At 34.9% G+C, this 20,286-nt stretch overlaps 1 protein-coding gene across 2 annotated transcripts in view; it reads right to left on the minus strand.

Annotated features, from left to right (window-relative positions):
- Nucleotides 1-20,286, minus strand: part of P4HA1 (prolyl 4-hydroxylase subunit alpha 1) — an 88,168-nt gene that overhangs the window by 35,552 nt on the left and 32,330 nt on the right. Inside the window, exons 6-9 of one of the 2 annotated variants that reach the window (XM_053207721.1) lie at nt 9,896-10,135; nt 7,268-7,464; nt 4,554-4,730; nt 1,380-1,450 (exon numbers count right to left, since the gene is read on the minus strand). In XM_053207721.1, coding sequence (XP_053063696.1) covers nt 1,380-1,450; nt 4,554-4,730; nt 7,268-7,464; nt 9,896-10,135 — 685 coding nt within the window. Of the gene's footprint in view, nt 1-1,379; nt 1,451-2,478; nt 2,550-4,553; nt 4,731-7,267; nt 7,465-9,895; nt 10,136-20,286 lie in introns of both variants that reach the window. The other variant, XM_053207722.1, reaches the window with a different exon arrangement.

The following is a 20,286-nucleotide window of genomic DNA, read 5'->3' on the forward strand; positions in this document are numbered from 1 at the left end:
TTAGTTTCTGCAAATCCTTACCATTTATTCATCTCCCTGACATATCACAGAGATTAAATTTTCTCCATGACTTCTACCTGGGGCGGGGGGGGGGGGGGGGGGGCAGGTAGTATAGGGCAGACAGTTAGGAAACCAGGCAATGTGTGTGAGGATGTTGAAGGTTATTACCATATAAAGGACATAGAGCTTTACCCAAAAAAGAGTAGGGAAACAATGCATTCTGACAGCCTTCATAGTACTTTTGCTATGACTTACAGCAATAATATTCAAAATTTTTTTTTCCTCTTGGACTGCATTTTCATTCCATTTTTATACTAGAATAGTGGCTTTCAACATGTGTGGAGAGGTGAAGTCTTTGGGGTGGGAGATGGATTTTGCCTACCAAGGGATATTTGGCAATGTCTGGAGACATTTTTGACTGTCACAACTGGGAGGAAGGGTGTTACTGGCATCTAGCGGATGCCAGAGATGCAGCTAAGCTTGTACAAAGCTTAGGGCAACCACCACCAACAAAGAATTATCTGATCTGAAACATCAATAATGCTGAGGTTGAGAAGCCTTGTCCTAGAGATATACATTTCTATTCCTAGAAGTCTTTTATTACATTATACTTCTCTACAACAAAAATACTTTTATAAATTGATATAATGAGATGGAAGGAGCTTATTTCGTTATTTTCAATTAGGTATTGTAACCGTGGATAAATATTACTTATTTCTAGAATGAGACCAAACTTAATATATTTCTATTTTCATTTTCATGAGAGCTGAGAAAACTCCTTTGTAAATAAGTAGATGGAAAAGGAGTTCTGTTGGAATAATGTCACTTATTCTGCAGATTCCTTCTAAGTTATATACATTAGTTACACAGTAATCTATTGTTAAAATTATTTCAGTGGTCTATCAGCTAATAACTTAAGTAAATTCTCTTTAAACATTGGTAAAAGCAAAGAATTTGAAACCAACTGACTTAAAAAGATTTGTTATGGAATCCTTCAAGGCATGCCCTTTCTCAATACCTATAGCTATTCTGGTGACTTAGAGATTTTTAAACCTTTGCTTTTACTGCAGAAGCCAAATTAGGCCTTGTTTCTATGATGGTTCTTTAGGAACTTCTCTTACTTCAATATAGGAACTCAGTTTCAGGGGGAGTTTGGGGAGTCTCAGCAGGCATTTTGAAATCTAGTAAGTTAGTTCTAGAAAATCTCTGTTAACTGTCCCATAACCATGTCTGTTTATTAGTCTATCATGAAAATTCAGGCATAGTTGTCATGCTTAAAGCCTAGGTCTTAGAAACCATATCATGGGTTTTATTAAAATAGATTCTCAAGAAAGAAAATAGTCCAAATAAGACTAAAATTCTCTCCATTACTCCCTTACCTCTTAGATACTCTGTACTGTGCTGTGGTCAATTTTCCAGTCTCAGGGTCATGTACTGTAGCTCGGCTCAGCTACAAAAAAAGAGAAAGGACAAGGACTTACTAACGTAGCAGGCAATTTTGGGCTTTTGTTTGTTTTGTTTTGCCAAGCCACAGGTGATTGGAAGAGTTCAGATTGGTCTGGATGGTAGGTAATGGTTTCAAATCAGCAAAAACATTTAGAAAGGTGGCAATAAATGAAAAGCCACTTCCAAATCAAGAGAAAATGGGTTGACATATTTTTGTTGTAGATTTATTGTCCTTTCACTTTTTTTTTTTTTAAATCATTTGAAGCTGTATGTAAATGATGTATAGCACTGGGTTTCACAGGAGCTTTCTCAGATCTAGAAGTTTAATGTCCTTTAAGTATTGTGACAAAAGAATAGTTAATAGTCTCTTTAAATTTATTTTTTAAAACTCTCACTGAGATAAAACTGTAGTTAAGTCTCTCTGGCGAAGTAAAAGGCAACTAAGTTCATGAATAATAGTAGTTGGAAGACTGAGATCAGAAGCATAACTCTGTTCTTTCCATTGCCAGCTTTCAAGTCAGCAAGTTTTTTAAAATAACTCCAACAGGAGGAATACAGATTACTTCAAAATGACAATGGTATTTCACAAGATGAATGAACAAATGCCAGTACAATCACCATGAAGGATGATGTGAATTCACTGTAGCATTTATGAATGTGAGAGAACTATATAAACAAAGGCTACTCCCAGATTAATCCAGGCTGCTTCTTTTTCTTTTTTTTCCCCTTTGGCAAGAAAAAGGAAACAGAAAACAAGTATCAAGCCATTTCCTGGAGATTGGATTCCTGACCTGAAGAGAAATGCAAAGCATATTAATTCCCTAAAAATAACAGACCAATTAAAGATTAAAGAGAACTTCTAGTTAAAGGGAAAGACCCGTGAAACACAAAGCATTTTACCCATGCGTATATAAAGAGGCAGTGACTTGAGTTGGAGACTGAAAATGACCTACTTCTCTTAAATGAATAATTCCTGTAGGATGTACAAAACACTCGTTAGAGGGCAAAATATGCAACATACACATCTCTTACCTTTTGCTAATTCTGTAATGTACCGTCTCCAAGTCTCCTGTTATTGGGTTTGAAATGGTGGCTCGCCTCAGCTGTGAAGCCAACCATCAAAATAGTCGCATTACAAAACAAAAAAAAAAGGAATCACATTTATCCAACCGGTCAGAATTCTGGGATTTTTACAAAGGAAAATGAAAAGAGAAAATAACTCCATAGACTTCCAGTCATCTTGTGTTAAGCCTTGAGACTTGGAAGTTTTTTAGTTTTTGGATTTTTTTTGTTATTTTAAAAATTTTGTTTTTGCTTTGCATGAATGGAGGATACACAAAAGAGATTAGAAATTAAATTTCTTTCAATGGTTGGATGATGGGACTGTGAGGAAAGAAAAATTTCTAAAATGTGAAGTCTAATTTATAGTTACAAGAATGGCTATTTGCAGTTAATGATCCATTTCAAACCTCTTATTTTAATTTTTTTAGTGATGCAACTGTCTGCAAAGGTTAATGTTGTTCAAAATTTGTTTCAAAATCTATCTTTCCTTCCTTCAATATATATGTTCATATATTTCACATATACAGTGAAATAATCTTGGGACCTAACAGAAAAGTAGATGAAAAGAACTCATAAATGTACAAAAACAGTAAGAAATTGATGACAGCCAAGATAATGATTTTAAACTTTAAAAAAAATGGAGGGTGATTTGGAGGTTAACAAAAGAGAATAAAATTTTTCTTGACTTTGAATTTTTTTATTAAAATAATCCAACTGAGGCATCCCCTTTGAAGACTGAGGTCTCCAAACCCAGAGATATATGACTTGATCCCCAAGCTGAAATGCATTCTTAATCAATATTCTACCAAGATGTTTTGGTTTACTTGGTTTATAGACCACAAAGAACGGACGAAAATAGGAATTCAGACAATACTGGCACAATATGATGAAAGAGTCATAAGAATTCCCTTGGAGATATATATATATATATATACACACACACACACACACACACACACACACATATATATGTATGTGTGTGTATATATATATATAACCAGTCTTTCCCATTTAAAATGTAATCTTTGATAAAAAAACAAAAAGTACCAATTTGGAATCATAAAATTTGACAACAACAAAAATTCTGACTTTAGGTTTATTTTGCAGTATAGAAATCCAGATAATTAAATCTTTTAAAATAACAAGGATCTGCAAACTATGGACTGCCACCTGCTTTTGGAAACAAAGTTTTATTGAAATACAGCCACACTCATTTATATATTTTCTATGGCTGCTTTCGCACTACAGTGGCAAACTTGAGTAGTTGTGACAGATGGTATGGCCAGCAAAGCCTAAAATATATTATCTGCACCTTTATAGAAAAAATTTGCCAACTCCTGTGTAACAGTCTCTTTATAAAAGTGAGGGCAGTTTGTATTTTACTATCAATGATATAAAATGGAGATCTTGTTCAATGAGAACAAGCTGGTGGGGAAAAAGGCAAGACCATAAAGGGTAGTGTTTCTCCCATTCTCATAAAAGAAGAATTTCTATGCTAAACAATAAGTTTATGGGACTGTATTTACATTAAATTGTTTTTCTTAAGATAAATTATGTGAGTTAAATTCAGAAAACTATGATGTCCTTATTTCAAATTAGCATGATGACTGTGCCCAATTATATCTTTCTAGTAATAATGTGCCAGAAGGGAAATAAAAATACTTCAAGTATTCTTTCAGATAAAAATATAGAAGATAGGAGAAAGTTGGTCTTTGATTAGTCTATGAGACTAAAGTTCCGAAAATACATACAAAACTTTTTCAGGAAGATACTGAAACACAAATTTAAGTGTCAATAAAAATCTCATTTATGATTTTCATAATTAAGTGCTTAAAACCCAGATGCAGGGTTTGCTACTTGTGTTAATAACTAAGGAAAAATTGGCATAGAGCTTAGTTAACAACTCCATTATGTTATGACAACAATATCTAAAACTATCTGTGGGATTATTGCCATATCAATTATCATATTTGTAACTTGCAGAGGCAAAACTGATACATGGGTAAAGTAAACTGAGAAGGAGAAAAGATAAAAAAATTACTTACCCTTGGTTTTGCTAGATCTTTGACAATTTCAATTTCTGCATCAGAGATAATATCATGGAAGCGAATAATACGAGGCTTGTCCCACTCATCCTCCTGTTTAGCTGGGGCCAGAATGAATTTAGGATTCCGGTTTCCATCATGATAACGGCAAAAGAGTTTTTTCTGTCTCCGAGGAGTCTAAACATAAAGTTACAAAAATGATAAATATATTAGAGTAATAATATTTTTAATGCTTGCTCCTATGCAGAAAAGAAACAATAATCATGTTTGTGTATAAATAGAGCATTTATGGTAGACTATACAAAAGAAACAGTACTCTGCAAGTATTTTGCATCAAATGGGACATTCAGGACTTTACAAGGTTTATTAATGATTATTTTCTGGGAGAAGTGTTAGGCCTTATATAAGAAAAAAGGTAGGGTTTCTCTTCCAACCCTTGTCTCATTAAAATAAAGTTGAGATATTTAAATATGAAAGAAATAATGACATATTTATGAAAATATGAAATGAATGACCAGCATTGCTCCAAACTTCACAAACTAACTGGGAAGCACCCAGAAAAAAAATTTCTAAAAGGAGAAATAAAACAAAACAAAACAAAACCTCATCAGGTTTATCTAAATACCTCCCAGTTAAATGCTTGTAGCATAAATAAATAGATTTAGTTAGGTAGTTTTAAAAAGCAAAGATGAAAATGAGTAACTCTGAAAAAGAAAAAATAAGTTATTAAAGAAGGCAGGTGCTTTTATTGATAGATATTAAAAATTGAGTGATCGACAAATGTTCCTTTCAATCTATATTAACTAAATAAGTGATTCCATTGCTGAATCTTCTCTTGATTGAATAAGTGCATCATATATGAAGTAGGAATAATATTAGTTTTTGTTTTAAATATTAGGTTAACCTACTAAGACAAGTAAATAATGATTCATGTTTATTCTCCATGTACTTTATTTACCTAGAGTCAAATCTAAAGATTTATTGGGCAACTGAGTGGCTCAGTCAGTTAAGCATCCCACTCTTGGTTTTGGCTCAGGTCATGATCTCACAGTTTATGAGTTTGAGCCCCACACCAGGCCCTGCACTGACAGCTCGGAGCCTGCTTGGGATTCTCTCTCTTTCTCTCTCTCTCTCTCTCTCTGCCCCTCCCCCACTCGTGCATGCAGTTTCTCTCTCAAAACAAATAAACTTAAAAAAAATCTAAATATGTATTTATATAAGTCTTTGATATAACCATGAGGTGAATTTAACTATTCTGAGGATAAAGACGATCCTTTGATTTTGGGCAGAGTTACTGTGTCATATCAACAAACTGGCAAATTAAGCAGACTTCTATTTTATACCTATGGCTTTATTTTGATTTGTTCTTTAAGAGTTATTAAGGGCAATAAAAAATATTTGCTTACTATTGGAAATTTGAACACTCACTAGATGTTTCATGATATTATGGAAATATTATGAATTTTTTTAGGCATGATAATGGTTTTTTGATTATTATCTTTATCTTCAATAGATACATAATAAAATATTTAGATATGAAATTAAAAAAATATTTCATGAGTCTATCAGATTGTTATTACCCTTATATTTACTCCTTAGCACCAAAGCAAAAGTAAGCATATTCTTCCAGGTCTCCATGAACTTAGCTATCAAAAGTGTCAACATAGATATGATCTACACATTTGCTGTTAGAGATTAGGCTGTCAACGATAAGTCCTCAAATGTCAAAAAGTCATCAATATCAAAATGTAAAGTCCAGCTTGAGTTTATCAGTAGCAGAGAAAACCTTACAACGCTATTCAAATGTTTACAACTTAAAAGTACTTACTTCAAAAATTCACTAACTCCTTCTACATATGCCCACATTCAGCTGAACACTAGTACCCCATGATATTCCTAAAAAAAGGGTTCCATGATCTATTAATGTTGGGAAACAATGTATAGCATATCCGTGATGTACATTATCATAAAAGGACTCTGAAAAGTCCTGAGGCTGAACAAAAACCTATGTTCTCCAAACTTAAACTTGTTTGTGGTCTTTTATCTATTAACACCCTGAAGCACTGGTATTCTGAGTTATAAATACATAAATATAGATATACAATAAAGGTAGGGATATTTATAGGCACATTTGAGTATTTAAAAAAAATAAATGTTAAAGCAAAAATCTTTTGAAATCCTTTCTGCGTTTTAAATATTTCTTAAATAGACTAACATGTTTCACTAAGCAATCTTGTCAAGATCAGCTAGGAGCAAAACCACAAAAGATTATTGTATAGATGAATTCTTTGTTTTATACAATGGGTTAGGATGATATATTATTTCTATTAAGATTGCAGAAATCTCTTTTGCATTAAGATATAAGATAAAGCTTAAATGATCTTATCCCTTAAATTATCTCATCCCTCATCTTATAAAAATAAACCTCTTTTGGCCTATGCAAAGACTTATATTACCAAAAGTAAAGAAAATGCAATAATGATTCTTTATTCTAAAGCTTTATTCTAAAACTATTTTACTAACAGCTGGAGCATATTAAGTGTGACACCCACAATAAGGTGATGTGGTATACTGTAATACTTTAAGCAGTTAATTCTAATTTTTATCACATAGGCTTAAATATAAAAGAACTCTGATTCTCTCTAGAACTATGTACAAACACACACACACACACACACATTCATACACACACACAATTGGCTTTTCCACTTTACCATTTTGATACCCTCCCCACGGCACAGCATTTCGTACTTCTGTCTCTCTGGCAGGTAATCCACAGCAACCCCTTTTTTCTTCAGTGTGGTTTTCCGATCAGATTGGTCATCTGAAGCAGATTTATTAGCATCTTTTTCTTTAGCCATTATATATTCAAAATATTTTAAGTTACCATTAGCTCTCTGGTGTTCAGGATCTATTGGAGAGAAAGGAAACATGTCCATGACTAAGTTTATAGTTGTTCAAGCATCAGAATATAGGAATATAAAAATGCAGGATCATTTAATTTACCTTTCAAACCGGGACACTTATGAGAGTAAAAGGAGGCACTAATAAAAATCATTACACCAAAACAACAGGTATAAACCAGTACTGGCTGAAGTAAATCACCTACTGTCACCCTATATACAAAGAGTTCCGGAGAAGGAATCAGCCATTTATGTCAAAGTAGTAAATATTCTACTTTGAGAACTTACTGAAAAGTTCTCAAAGAAAAGTCTCAGTGAAATAATTATGATCAGTTTGATGTCAAATGAATTCTAAAATATCACTCATTCTACTTATTTTAAGCAATAGAAAAGATTTTTCTGAGACTGAATGTAATCATCATGGGAAAGACAGTGTATATACAGTTCAAAAGCAACATTCACCACAGATACATTATAAATGCAGAACACAGCCTACTTCTGAGTGAATTTCAGTCCCCAAATTCTAAGTGAGATGGAAAAAGAGAAACTAAAGATATAATTTTCAAATAAAGCAGAATCCACTAACTGCCTCTGAATTGCTAGTCATCATTTTTAGCTATCTTTTAGTAGGGGAAATGAGGACTAGACTACTCCACCCATCCTAGAGGAAAAAAAAATCCAAACCACCACACATACACACAAAAATAAAAAAGAACAATACACAGAAACCTCATTTGTGATATTAAATGAAGTGTTTAGGAAATCTAGCCTTACATTTGTAAGATTTTGTCTTTGAGAAACTGCTCACTATATATATTGTGATATACAATATAATCTTAATTTTGTAAAAGAATGGGATAAGTATGTATGTGCAGGAAAGAGGGTATATACTATCATGAAACAAAAAAATTTGTGATTGTGAAAATCTTTCAGTGATAGACTTATGGATGACTCTTCCATATCTTTTCTTATTTTTAAAAATTTTCTATAAGGAGTAAAATATTCTTTAAGTGAGGAGAAAAAAATCACGAAAAAATACTGAAAAAAAGGTACTTGAACTAATATCTCAATTTATTAACTCACTCAACCAAGAAATAACCTAATTATCAGAAGTTCATTTTCAGATGGCCAATTCTTTTAAACTGTTTGACTTTTCTAAAATACACATATTAACCTATTCATAAAAATAATTAATTTTTGAAAAGTTTTAAAGCTTCATTATATACCAGAGGTCACCTGAATTTATTAGCATACAATTCAATGTCCACAGATTCTGATTTAGTAGCTCTGGGGTGGAAATCAAGAAATTTTTCATTTCTAATATGTATCCAAGTAATTCCAATGCACATGGTCCCTGGATCATACTTAGAGAAACAAGTTCAAAACACTAGTGATAAAATCCTCAAAGGATATCACATTATCTAATATTTGAATATGACAAATTACATTTTCAGTCTATTTATTTTAAATCACAAGATCATTTTTAAACATGAAATGTAAGAACACAAAACATTTCAAAGGAAACGGGTTAATATTTAATATAGCAACATGGTAAATAAACATTTTTTACTGAGTTAGCTAGGTTAGGTCCACTTTTGAAATTCCTGAAGAGTATACAGCAGAGTAGCACAGCCACTGTTGTAGTACCATTAACTGAGGAAAATCAGTTGCCACTTATTTAGTGTATAAACAGGGAGAGGATAAAATTTGTCTAACAGATAGATTCTTGACTTATAACAAATAAAAAGTACCAAATGGAATAAATATTACTCAGCCATAGAAAAGAATGACATTTTGCCATTTGCAACGACATGTATGGAACTAGAGAGTACAATCTTCGGCAAAATATGTCAGAGAAAGGCAAATACCGTATGATTTCGCTCATATGTGGAATTTAAGAAGCAAAACAAATGAACATGGAGGGGGGAAGGTGGGGGGGTTGGAAAGGCAAACCAAGAAACAGACTCTTAACTATAGAGAACAAACTGAGTACTGATGAAGGGGAGGTAGGTGGGGGGACAGGTTAGATAGGTGATGGGAATTAAGGAGGCATTTGTTGTACTGAACACAGGTGTTGTATATAGGTGATGAATCACTAAATTCCACCCCTGAGACTAATACTGCACTGTATGCTGACTAACTAGAATTTAAATAAAAACCTGAAAAAAGAAAAAAAAAATGTACCAAAGCTATATAACAAATTACACTTATCAGAATTACACATATATCAGAATTATATATATTTATCATTATATACATATATATGTAAGACAAGATATGTAGTCATATATCAGAATTATACATATACATTTATGTTGGCATATAGGTTGGCACTTTTTATATACAATAATTATATATAATTTATATATACATATATATGTATGTGTGTGTGTGTGTGTGTGTGTGTATATAATCTTGAATTAGGCCAATTTAACATACCTAGTTCAAGAAGCTTCTTTGTGAGCAAAAGTGCCTTATCCAGGTCTCCCTGCTGGTATACCGCATAGCTCAAATAATCTAGAACAGAGACTTTATCAATGGTAGAAACCTCGCCTTCATCCAGCTGCCTTAGTGCTTGTTCCATCCACAGTTCTGTATGGTAATAATCTGCTTCTGTGTAGGCCACTTTGCCCAACTCAAAACAGTCCTCAACTGTTAGAAAAGATTTGTGTTTTACTCCTATGGAAAGAAAACACAGAGAACTTTAGAAATCTTAATACTACTCTCTATTTATTTAGGACTATACAGCTTTCAAAGTGCTATCTCGCTTTCATTTGAACTTAACAACCTTCTGAGGTAGGAAAAACAAGAATTATCCTAAGTTTATGAACAAAGGAACAATCTACAAGGTAATGAAACATGCTGAGAATCACACTAATAGGGGTCATGGACCTAGAAAACCCAAGACTTCAATTATCAGCCATCATACTAAAATAAAACATCAATTAAGTTGAAGCATGCAATTTTCTAGCACAACAGGAATTACCATATGACATACATCTTACTCCTAACCAACAATCTGTGCAAGAAATGAATGGACAGGAAGAGAGGCAAACCTGTAAATTGGTTCCTTTCCTTTTTCCTTCCCCTTTATTCCAACAGCATTAATGACATGTAATTTACATTCCATAAAGTTCATCCATTTAAAGAATACAATAGTTTTTAGTATATTCAGAGTTGTGCAACCAACACCAAATCTAATTTTACAACATTTTCATCACCCCAAAAAGAAACCCTGTAACCATTAGCAGTCACTACCCATTATTTCCCTTTCCCTGCCCCAGCCCTATTTAACCACTCATCTACTTTCTGAATCTACAGATTTGTCTATTCTGGTTATTTCATATAAGTGAAATTACACAACACAGGGTCTTTTGTAACTGGTTTCTTTCAACTCAGCATAAAGTTTTCAAGGTTCATTCATGTTGTGGCATCCTTTTTATTGCCAAGCAATAGTCCATTGTATGAAAAGACTATATTTTGTTTATCAATTGATGGACATTTGAGTTTCCAGTTTTTTGGCTTTTATGAACAATGCTACTACATACATGCATGCACAAGTTTCTGTGTGGACATTTATTATCATTACCCTTATATGCAGCAGTGGAACTGCTGGGTCCCACAGCAACTCTATGCTCAACATTTTCAGGAACTGCCAAACTGTTCTCCAAAGTGCCTATACCATTTTACAATCCCACCAGCAATGTATGAAGGTTCCATTTCTCCACATTCTCACTAATACTTGTTGTTGTCCATTTGTTTTTATTATAGCCATTTAGCTGGGTATAAAGTAGTATTTCATTATGTTGATTTGTATTTCCCTTAATGATGATACGAAGTATCTTTTCATATGCTTATTGTCCATTTGTATATCATCTTTGGGAAAATATCTATTCAAATCCTTTGTCTGTTTAAAAATTTGAATCTTTTCACTATTTTTAGAGTTCTTTATATATTCTGGATACAAGTCCCTGATCATAAATATGATTTTCACATATTCTTTCCCATTGTATGGGTAGTCTTTTCACTTTCTTGATGGTGTACTTTGAAGTATAGAAGTTTTAATTTTGGTGAAGTCTAACATTAATCTTTAATCAGTTGTGCTTTTGGTGTTGGTATGTCAACTGGTTTGTGAAGTAAAACTTCTATCTTAAGAAAAGAAGATGGGGCACCTGACTGGCTCAGTCAGTAGATCATAAAACTCTTGATCTCGGGGTTGAGTTCAAGCCCCACATTCAGTGTGGAGCCTACTTAAAAAACAAAACAAAACAACAACAAAAAACCTAGTTTGAAAAAAGGATATTTGAGGCGTCTGGGTGGCTCAGTCAGTTAAGTGTCTGACTTTGGCTCAGGTCATGATTTCACAGTTCGTGGGTTCAAGCCCCTTGTCGGGCTCTGTGCTAACAGCTCAGAGCCTGGAGCCTGCTTTGGATTCTGTGTCTCCCTCTCTCTCTGCCCCTCACCCACTTGCGCTCTATCTCACTCTGTCTCTCAAAAATAAATACATGTAAAAAAAAATTTTTTTTAAAAGGATATTTGACAGTTCACATGAAATAAAATGTAAATAGGAAACCACAATGCTTGAAGAAAAAAATCTCACTTATCGTTAAAGAAATATGAAATTAAATTTTTTTAATTTTCTTATCTTTATTTCTGAGACAGAGAGAGACAGACCATGAGTGGGGGAGGGGGAGAGAGAGAGGGAGACACGAATCAGAAGCAGGCTCCAGGCTCTGAGCTGTCAGCACAGAGCCCAATGCGGGGCTCGAACTCACAAACCATGAGATCATGACCTGAGCCGAAGTCAGTCGCTCAACCGACTGAGCCACCCAGGTGCCCCAAGAAATATGAAATTAAAACAATGCTGAAGAAAAAAAAATTTTTAACTTTATTATTATTATTTTTATTTTACAGAGAGAGGGAGAGAGGGAGAGAGAGTACAAGCAGGGGAGGGGGCAGAGGGGCAGAGAGAGAGAGAGAGAGAGAGAGAGAATTCCGAGCAAGTTCCACGCTGAGCATAGAGCCCGACGTGGGACTTGATCCCATGACCCTGGAATCATATGACCTGAGCCAAAATCAAGAGTTGGCCACTCAACTGACTGAGCTACTACCCAGGTGCCCCAGAAAAATATTTTTGAACAACAGCCTACATACATTTACTGAGATCTTACTATGTGCCAGGCATTTGTCACTTATTTAATAAGGAACTACAGTAGAAAGAGTTTAACTATTATGCTCAAGGTCACACAGCAAAGAGCCAGAATTGGAATCTGTACACTATGACTCCAGAAGTTTGTGTGAAATTACACCATAAAATGGCAAAATTTACTAGGGGAGGGAGTAGTAAAGTGGTAACTTTACTGTTACGACATTTGGCAATATGAAACAAGAGTAGTAATTTTATGCCTATGAATTGATACTAGTTTTCAATTATTTTCTTGAGTTTAATACTAAGGGTTGAGGAAAAAACACCTTCTTATATAAATAATTTTTTTATAGCTGAACCAAATATTATAGCTAAAAACTGTAATAAACTAAGAGCAAGACAGATATGTCAATATAATGGAACAGTATTTTTCATTCAGAAAGATAATTTCAAATGCTATATAGGAAAGCCAGAAAAATCTAGACAGAAATATGTCAAAATGCTAAACTGATACCTTGGGGGATGGATTACAAGTTGTTTCCTAAATCTTTATACCTCTCTACTTTTTCAAATACTGTACAATTACCATTACTTTCCTAAGAACCAAAAAAAACCCCAAAGAAGCTATAGAAAGAAATAAATGGGGGTGCCTAGGAGGCTCAGTCGGTTAAGCATCCAACTTCAGCTCAGGTCATGATCTCACAGTTAGTGGGTTCGGGCCCCACGATGAGCTCTGCATTGACAGCTCAGAGCCTAGAGCCTGCACTGGATTGTGTCTCTCTTTGTCTCTCTGGCCCACCCCTACTTGTGCACTCTTTCTGTCTCTCGCTCTCTCTTAAAAATAAATTAATAGGGGTGCCTGGGTGGCACAGTTGGTTAAATGTTGGACTCTTGATCTCGGGTGAGGTCATGATCTCACAGTTCATGAGTTTGAGCCCCACATTGGGCTGTGCACTGATGGAGCAGCGCCTGCTTGAGATTGCGTCTCTCTTTCTCTCTGCCCCTGCCCCACTTGTGCTCTCACATGTGCACATACATGCACTCTCTCAAAATAAACAAACTTTCAAATATTTAAAAATAAAAAATAATAAAGAAATAAAAAGTATAACTGAATGATATGAATAGAATCTTCATATAACATTCCATCTTTAAACAGTGAATCAGATGAGATACTTGGAGATTTTAATTGGAATTAACAACATGAACTCACATATTTCCTATAACTGTCCATTGAAAAGATCTAGAATGAATGACAAACTCAATAGCAACTGACATCCCTAAAACCTACCTATATTCCACTTCCTAAATGTCATTCCCCACTAAAAAAAAAAAAAAAACAAGGCCTGGGGTGACTAGGTGGCTCTGTCAGTTAAGTGCCTGACTCTTGATTTCAGCTCAGGTCATGATCTTGATCTCATGAACCAATGACTGGGATACTCTCTCTCCCGCTCTCTCTGCCCCTCTCCCACTCATGTGATCATACTCTCTCTCAAAAGAAACACTTAAAAAAAAAAAAGAATCAAGGCCTGATTCTTCCTGCTTTGGGGTAGAAATGTGTAAGTTTGGAAAAAACTGTGCAAAAAATTAAATTTCCTTGCTAGCAAAGAAAAATAGGGTCATTTCAAAAAGACAAATTACCCAATCTAAAGATGATCCCACTGGTCTCAAATAGGATATCTGGACATCAAATGAATAATTAATATAATGGATTGAAATATAAAAATTTATAAAAATCCAGGAGTTTATAATGATACTTCAGATAAAAAATCAATGATCACTACTAGAAGTTATTATGACATCAACTCATTACTCTGAATGTTGTTGATACAAGAAAAACAATCAAGGATTTATCTTGCCCTTCATATATAAACTCTAGTTCAGGGTAACCAAATGGTTCCAGAAAGTTCTTACTGATAGAATTCTGGCTAATAAAAGTAGAAAGAATGATGGGATAAAAAATTCAAAATTTGGGGCGCCTGGGTGGCTCAGTCGGTTGGATGTCCGACTTCGGCTCAGGTCATGATCTCGCAGTCCATGGGTTGGAGCCCCGCGTCTGTGCTGACAGCTCAGAGCCTGGAGCGTGTTTTGGATTCTGTGTCTCCCTCTCTCTCTGACCCTCTGCCGTTCATGCTCTGTCTCTCTCTGTCTCAAAACTAAATAAATGTTTAAAAAAAAAATTTTTTTTTAATCAAAATTTTAGAACTCCCTAATGAAATAGTTCTAGGCAATTATCATCCAAGGCTGCCAAAACAATTAGATGAAGCTCATGGAAAACTTCATTTGGACGTATCAGTCTTCCACCAGTGAAGCTACCCATCAATCACTAGCACAAAAGGTATGATGAGATGTTAAGCATCTGATCATAAAATTAAATGGGAAGTTCAGAGCACCACCTATGGAGTTAATTTTAAAACTTAACTGGAATCTAATGGAGTCTCAAGCTCTAACCAGTTTGTAGGAAACACAGGAGTTAGAGGAACAAGTTCACACAAAGGAAGAAATCGGGCAACTCCAAAATGTACATTCCACAAGACCTATAACCAGGTTTTTCCAAATATTCAGTGGAACGGGAGGGAAAGAAGGAGGGGAAAAGAGAAGAACAAAATAGCTTTAAGAGGTAAAACCAAAATGTGCAACTGTAAAAAGATACCTTTGAGATCAACAGAGAAACTAAGTATTGACTGGGTATTAAGTTATACAAAGGAAATACTGCCACTTTGTTAGGTTGGATAACAGTGATTATGTCATTTAAAAAGGAAAAGACCTGACTGATCAGTTAGATATGCATATTTATTTATGAATAAAATGACATTATGTCCAGGATTTGCATATTTTAAATGCAAATAGTCCAGTAAGGGGTGCCTGGATTTCAGCTCTGGTCATGATCCCAGAGTCATGGGATCAAGTCCCACACTGGGCTCCGTGCTGAGCATGGAGCCTACTTAAGGTTTTCTCTCTCTCTCTCTCTCTCAACAAAAGCAGATCCACACCAAGACATATTGTAATTAAAGTGGCAAAATATAGGAGTGCCTGAGTGGCTCAAGGGGTTAAGTGTCCAACTTTAGCTCAGGTCACGATCTCACTCATGGTTTGTGAGTTCAAGCCCCACATCAGGCTTGCTGTTGTCAGCTCAAAGCCCACATCAGATCCTCTGGCCCCTCTCTCTCTTCCCCTCTCCCCAACTCAAACGTTTTCTCTCTAATAAATAAATAAATAAATAAATAAATAAATAAATAAAATTTTAATGGCAAAATACAGCGATAAAGAAAAAATATTAAAAGCAGCAAGACAAAAGAAAACAGTTACATACAAAGGAAACCCCACAAGGCTATGAGCAGATTTTTCAGCAGGAATTTTCCAAGCCAGAAAGGAGTGGCACGGTATATTCAAAGTGCTGAATGGGAAAAACCTGCAGCCAAGAACACTCAATTCAGCAAGGCTGTCATTCAGGATAGAAGGGGAGATAAAAAACAAAAAATAAAGGAGTTCATGACCACTAAACCAGCCCTGAAGAAATATTAAAGGGGACTCTTTGATTGGAAAGGAGACACTAAAAGCAACTGTATAAAGGCAGGAAACACATAAGCAGTAACAATGAATTTTTCTGTAAAAAGTCAGCCAAGGAATTCACAAAATAAAAGGATGTAAAATATGACACCATATTCTAAAACGTAGGGAAGAAAGGAGTAAAGAGGTTCAAACTTAAATGACCATCAAAGTAATACAGACTGCTATATGCATAAGAGGTTATATGCAAACCTAAAACCACTAATAAACATGCAAAGAATAAAGAGAAAGAAATCCAGATATATCACTAAAGGAAACCAACAAACCATGAAAGAGAGAAAGACAAGAAAGGATCAGGGAAAATCTTCAGAAACAATCATAAAACAAGTAATAAAATGGCCATAAATACATATCTATTAATAATTACTTTGAATGTAAATGGACTAAATATTCCAATCGAAAAACACAAGGTGACAGAATAGATTTAGAAGACAGGACCCATCTATATGCTGTCTATAAGAAACTCATGTTATTTATTTTTATTTTATTAAGAGAGTCAATTTAGATCTGATACCTCCAGATTGAAATTAAGGTGATGGAGAAATATTTATCGTGCAAACGGATGTCAAAATAAAGCCAAGGTAGCAATACTGATATCAAACAAACTAGACTTTAAAACAAGGACTTTAAATAAAGGGGACAATCCAACAAGATCTAAAATTATAAATATTTATGTGTCCAACATGGAAGCACTCAAATACATAAAACAGTTAACAATATACATAAAGGAACTATTCAATAATAATACAATAACAGGGGACTTTAACACTCCATTTACATTGATGGACAGATCATCTAAACAGAAAAATCAACAAAGAAACAATGGCTTTGAATGACACACTGGACTAGCTGGATTTAACAGATGTAATCAGAACGTTCCACCGTAAAACAGCAGAATACACATTCTTTTCAAGTACACATGGAATGTTCTCCAGATCACATATTAGGCTACAAAACAAATTCAAAAAGATAAAAGTCACAGCATACATAATTTCTTACCACAACACCATGAAACTAGAAGTTAACCACAAAAAAAAGAAAGAAAAAGAAAGAATAAGAAAGAAAGAAAGAAAGAAAGAAAGAAAGAAAGAAGAAAAGGGAAAGAAATCTGGAAAGACCACAAATACATAAAGGTTAAATAACATGCTACTAATGGAATAAAGACAGTCTCTTCAGCAAATGGTGTTGGGAAAACTGAACAGCAACATGCAGAAAAATGAACCTGGACTAATTTCTTACACCATACACAAAAATAAACTCAAAATGGATGAAAGACCTAAACATGAGACAGAAAGCCATCAAAATCCTCAAGGAGAAAGCAGGCAAAAACCTCTTTGACCTCAGCCACAGCAACTTCTCAACACGTCTCTGGAGGCAAGGGAAACAAAAGCAAAAATGAACTACTGGGACCTCATCAAGATAAAATGCTTCTGCACAGTAAAGGAAACAATGAACAAAACTAAAAGGCAACTGATGGGATAAGATATTTGCAAATGACCTATCAGATAAAGGGTTAGTATCATAAATCTATAAAGAACTTATCAAACTCAACACCCAAAAAACAAATAATCCAGTGAAGAAATGGGCAAGAGACATGAATAGACACTTTTCCAAAGACATCAAAATGACTAACAGACATATGAAAAAATGCTCAACATCACTCATCATCAGGGAAATACAAATCAAAACCACACTGAGATACCACCTCACACCTGTCAGAATGGCTAAAATTAACAATTCAGGCAACAACACATGTTGGCAAGGACGCAGAGAAAGAGGATCTCTTTTGCACTGCTGGTGGGAATGCAAACTGGTGCAGCCACTCTGGAAAACAGTATGGAGATTCCTCAGAAAATTAAAAATAGTAACTACCCTACGGCCCAGCAATTGCCCTACTGGGTATATATCCAAGGGACACAGGTGTGCTGTTTCAAAGGGGCACATGCACCCCAACATTTATAGCACTGCTACTGACAACAGCCAAAGTATGGAAAGAACACAAATGTCCATCATCTAATGAATGGATAAAGAAGATGTGGTATATATAAACAATGGAGTATTACTCAGCAATAAAAAAGAATGAAATTTGCAACAATGTGGATAGAATTAGAGTGTATTATGCTAAGCGAAATAAGTCAGTCAGACAAAGACAAATATCATATGACTTCACCCATATGTGGAATTTAAGATACAAAAGAGATGAACATAGAGGAAGGGAAGCAAAAATATATAAAAATAGGAAGTGGGACAAAACATAAAAGACTCTTCAATATAGAGAACAAACTGAGGGTTGCTGGAGGGGCTGTGGGTGGGGGGATGGGCTAAATGGGTAAGGGGCATTAAGGAAGACACTTGTTGATGAGCACTGGGTGTTACACATAGGGGATGAATCACTGGAATCTATTCCTGAAAATATTATTGCACTATATGCTAACTAACTTGGATATAAATTTTAAAAAACAAATAAATAAATAACATGCTACTAAACTTTGAATGGGTCAACCAGGAAATAAAAAAAAGAAATAAAAAAGTAAAAGGAAACAAATGAAAATGAAAACACAATGGTTCAAACCTTTGGAACACCACAAAAGTGGTTCTAGGAGGGAAGTTTATAGTAATACAGGTCTACCTCAAAAAGCAAAAATATCTCAAATAGGGGCACCTGGCTAGGGTCAGTCAGTTAAGTGTCTGACTCTGGCTCAGGTCATGATCTCACGGTTGTGGATTCAAGCCCCACATCAGGCTCTGTGCTAAAAATCATTAAAAAAAAAAAAAAGGAAAAAAAAATCTCAAAGAAACAATCTGGCCTTAGGTCCTAAAGGACCTAGAAAAAGAACAAACAAAACATATTATCAGGAGAAGGAAGGAAATAAAGATTAGAGCAGAAATAAATGATATAGAAACTAAATACACAATAGAAGAGATCAATGAAAGTGGAGCTGGTTCTTTGAAAAAAAAATCAATAAAACTGATACCTCTAGCCAGACTTCTGAACATATAGGTCTGATAATAAATAAATATTGTATAAAAGCCATACTTCCAGAATAGTGAAGTTTTAAAATAAACTATTGGTCAAAAGCAGACTAACCTAGTATTTCTTCAATAAAACAGATATAATCTTACACATTTAAGTGTCTGATAATAGTGCAAAAGAAACTGGTAGAAAAAGGAACACAATGGTGTTTTCCCTAGTAAATGACTAAATGAATACACTTCAAGGAGTCCCTCAATTGGCTAGAATCAGACTTAGTTATACCTATCCAGTGATGTAACATGTTTATTTTTTTTTAATGTTTATTTATTTTTGACAGAGAGAGAGAGAAAGACAGAGCATGAGCGGGGGAGGGGCAGAGAGAGAGAGAGAGAGAGAGAGAGAGGGAGACACAGAATCCGAAGCAGGCTCCAGGCTCCGAGCTGTCAGCACACAGCCCGACGCGGGGCTCGAACTCACAGACTGCGAGAGAGATCATGACCTGAGCTGATGTCGGACACTCAACCGACTGAGTCACCCAGGCGCCCGTTTGTTTTTAAATGCTAGCTAGCAGAAAAGGAGTTTGTGAGAAATAAACTAAGAGAAAGTAAAGGCATGGGCATGTTTTACTAGTGCAGGGGAAAGACATGAGATTCCACTACCAAGCAGAAGGCTAGCATGGAGGGGTATGTACTACTGGAGGATTACACAGACCAATACAACCTAATATTTGATACATACAACTACCTCCATTCATTTTTTTTCCTATTAGTCACTTACGGATAGTGACTGATTATCAGTGTACTCCTAAAATGAAGATGAAGATACATATTTGACACTTGTCCCTATTATTCCTATTATTCCACCCTAGGAATACTACCTATTATTCCACCCCAGGAAAGGATACCAAGAAACTAACTTATTAATAGCTTAACATGATGCAATTCTTGAAATCAAAAAAACATTTAAATTTTGATTTTCAGGGCACACAGGCAACTCAGTCGGTTAAGTGTCCAACTTTGGCTCAGGTCATGATCTTGAGGTCCGTGAGTTTGAGCTCCACATTGGGCTCTGTGCTGACAGCTCGGAACCTGAAGTCTGCTTCAGATTCTGTGTCTCCCTCTCTCTCTGCCCCTCCCCATTCAT

The sequence above is a fragment of the Acinonyx jubatus genome, chromosome D2 (genome assembly GCF_027475565.1).
Source record: "Acinonyx jubatus isolate Ajub_Pintada_27869175 chromosome D2, VMU_Ajub_asm_v1.0, whole genome shotgun sequence".
Classification (NCBI taxonomy): domain Eukaryota; kingdom Metazoa; phylum Chordata; class Mammalia; order Carnivora; family Felidae; genus Acinonyx; species Acinonyx jubatus.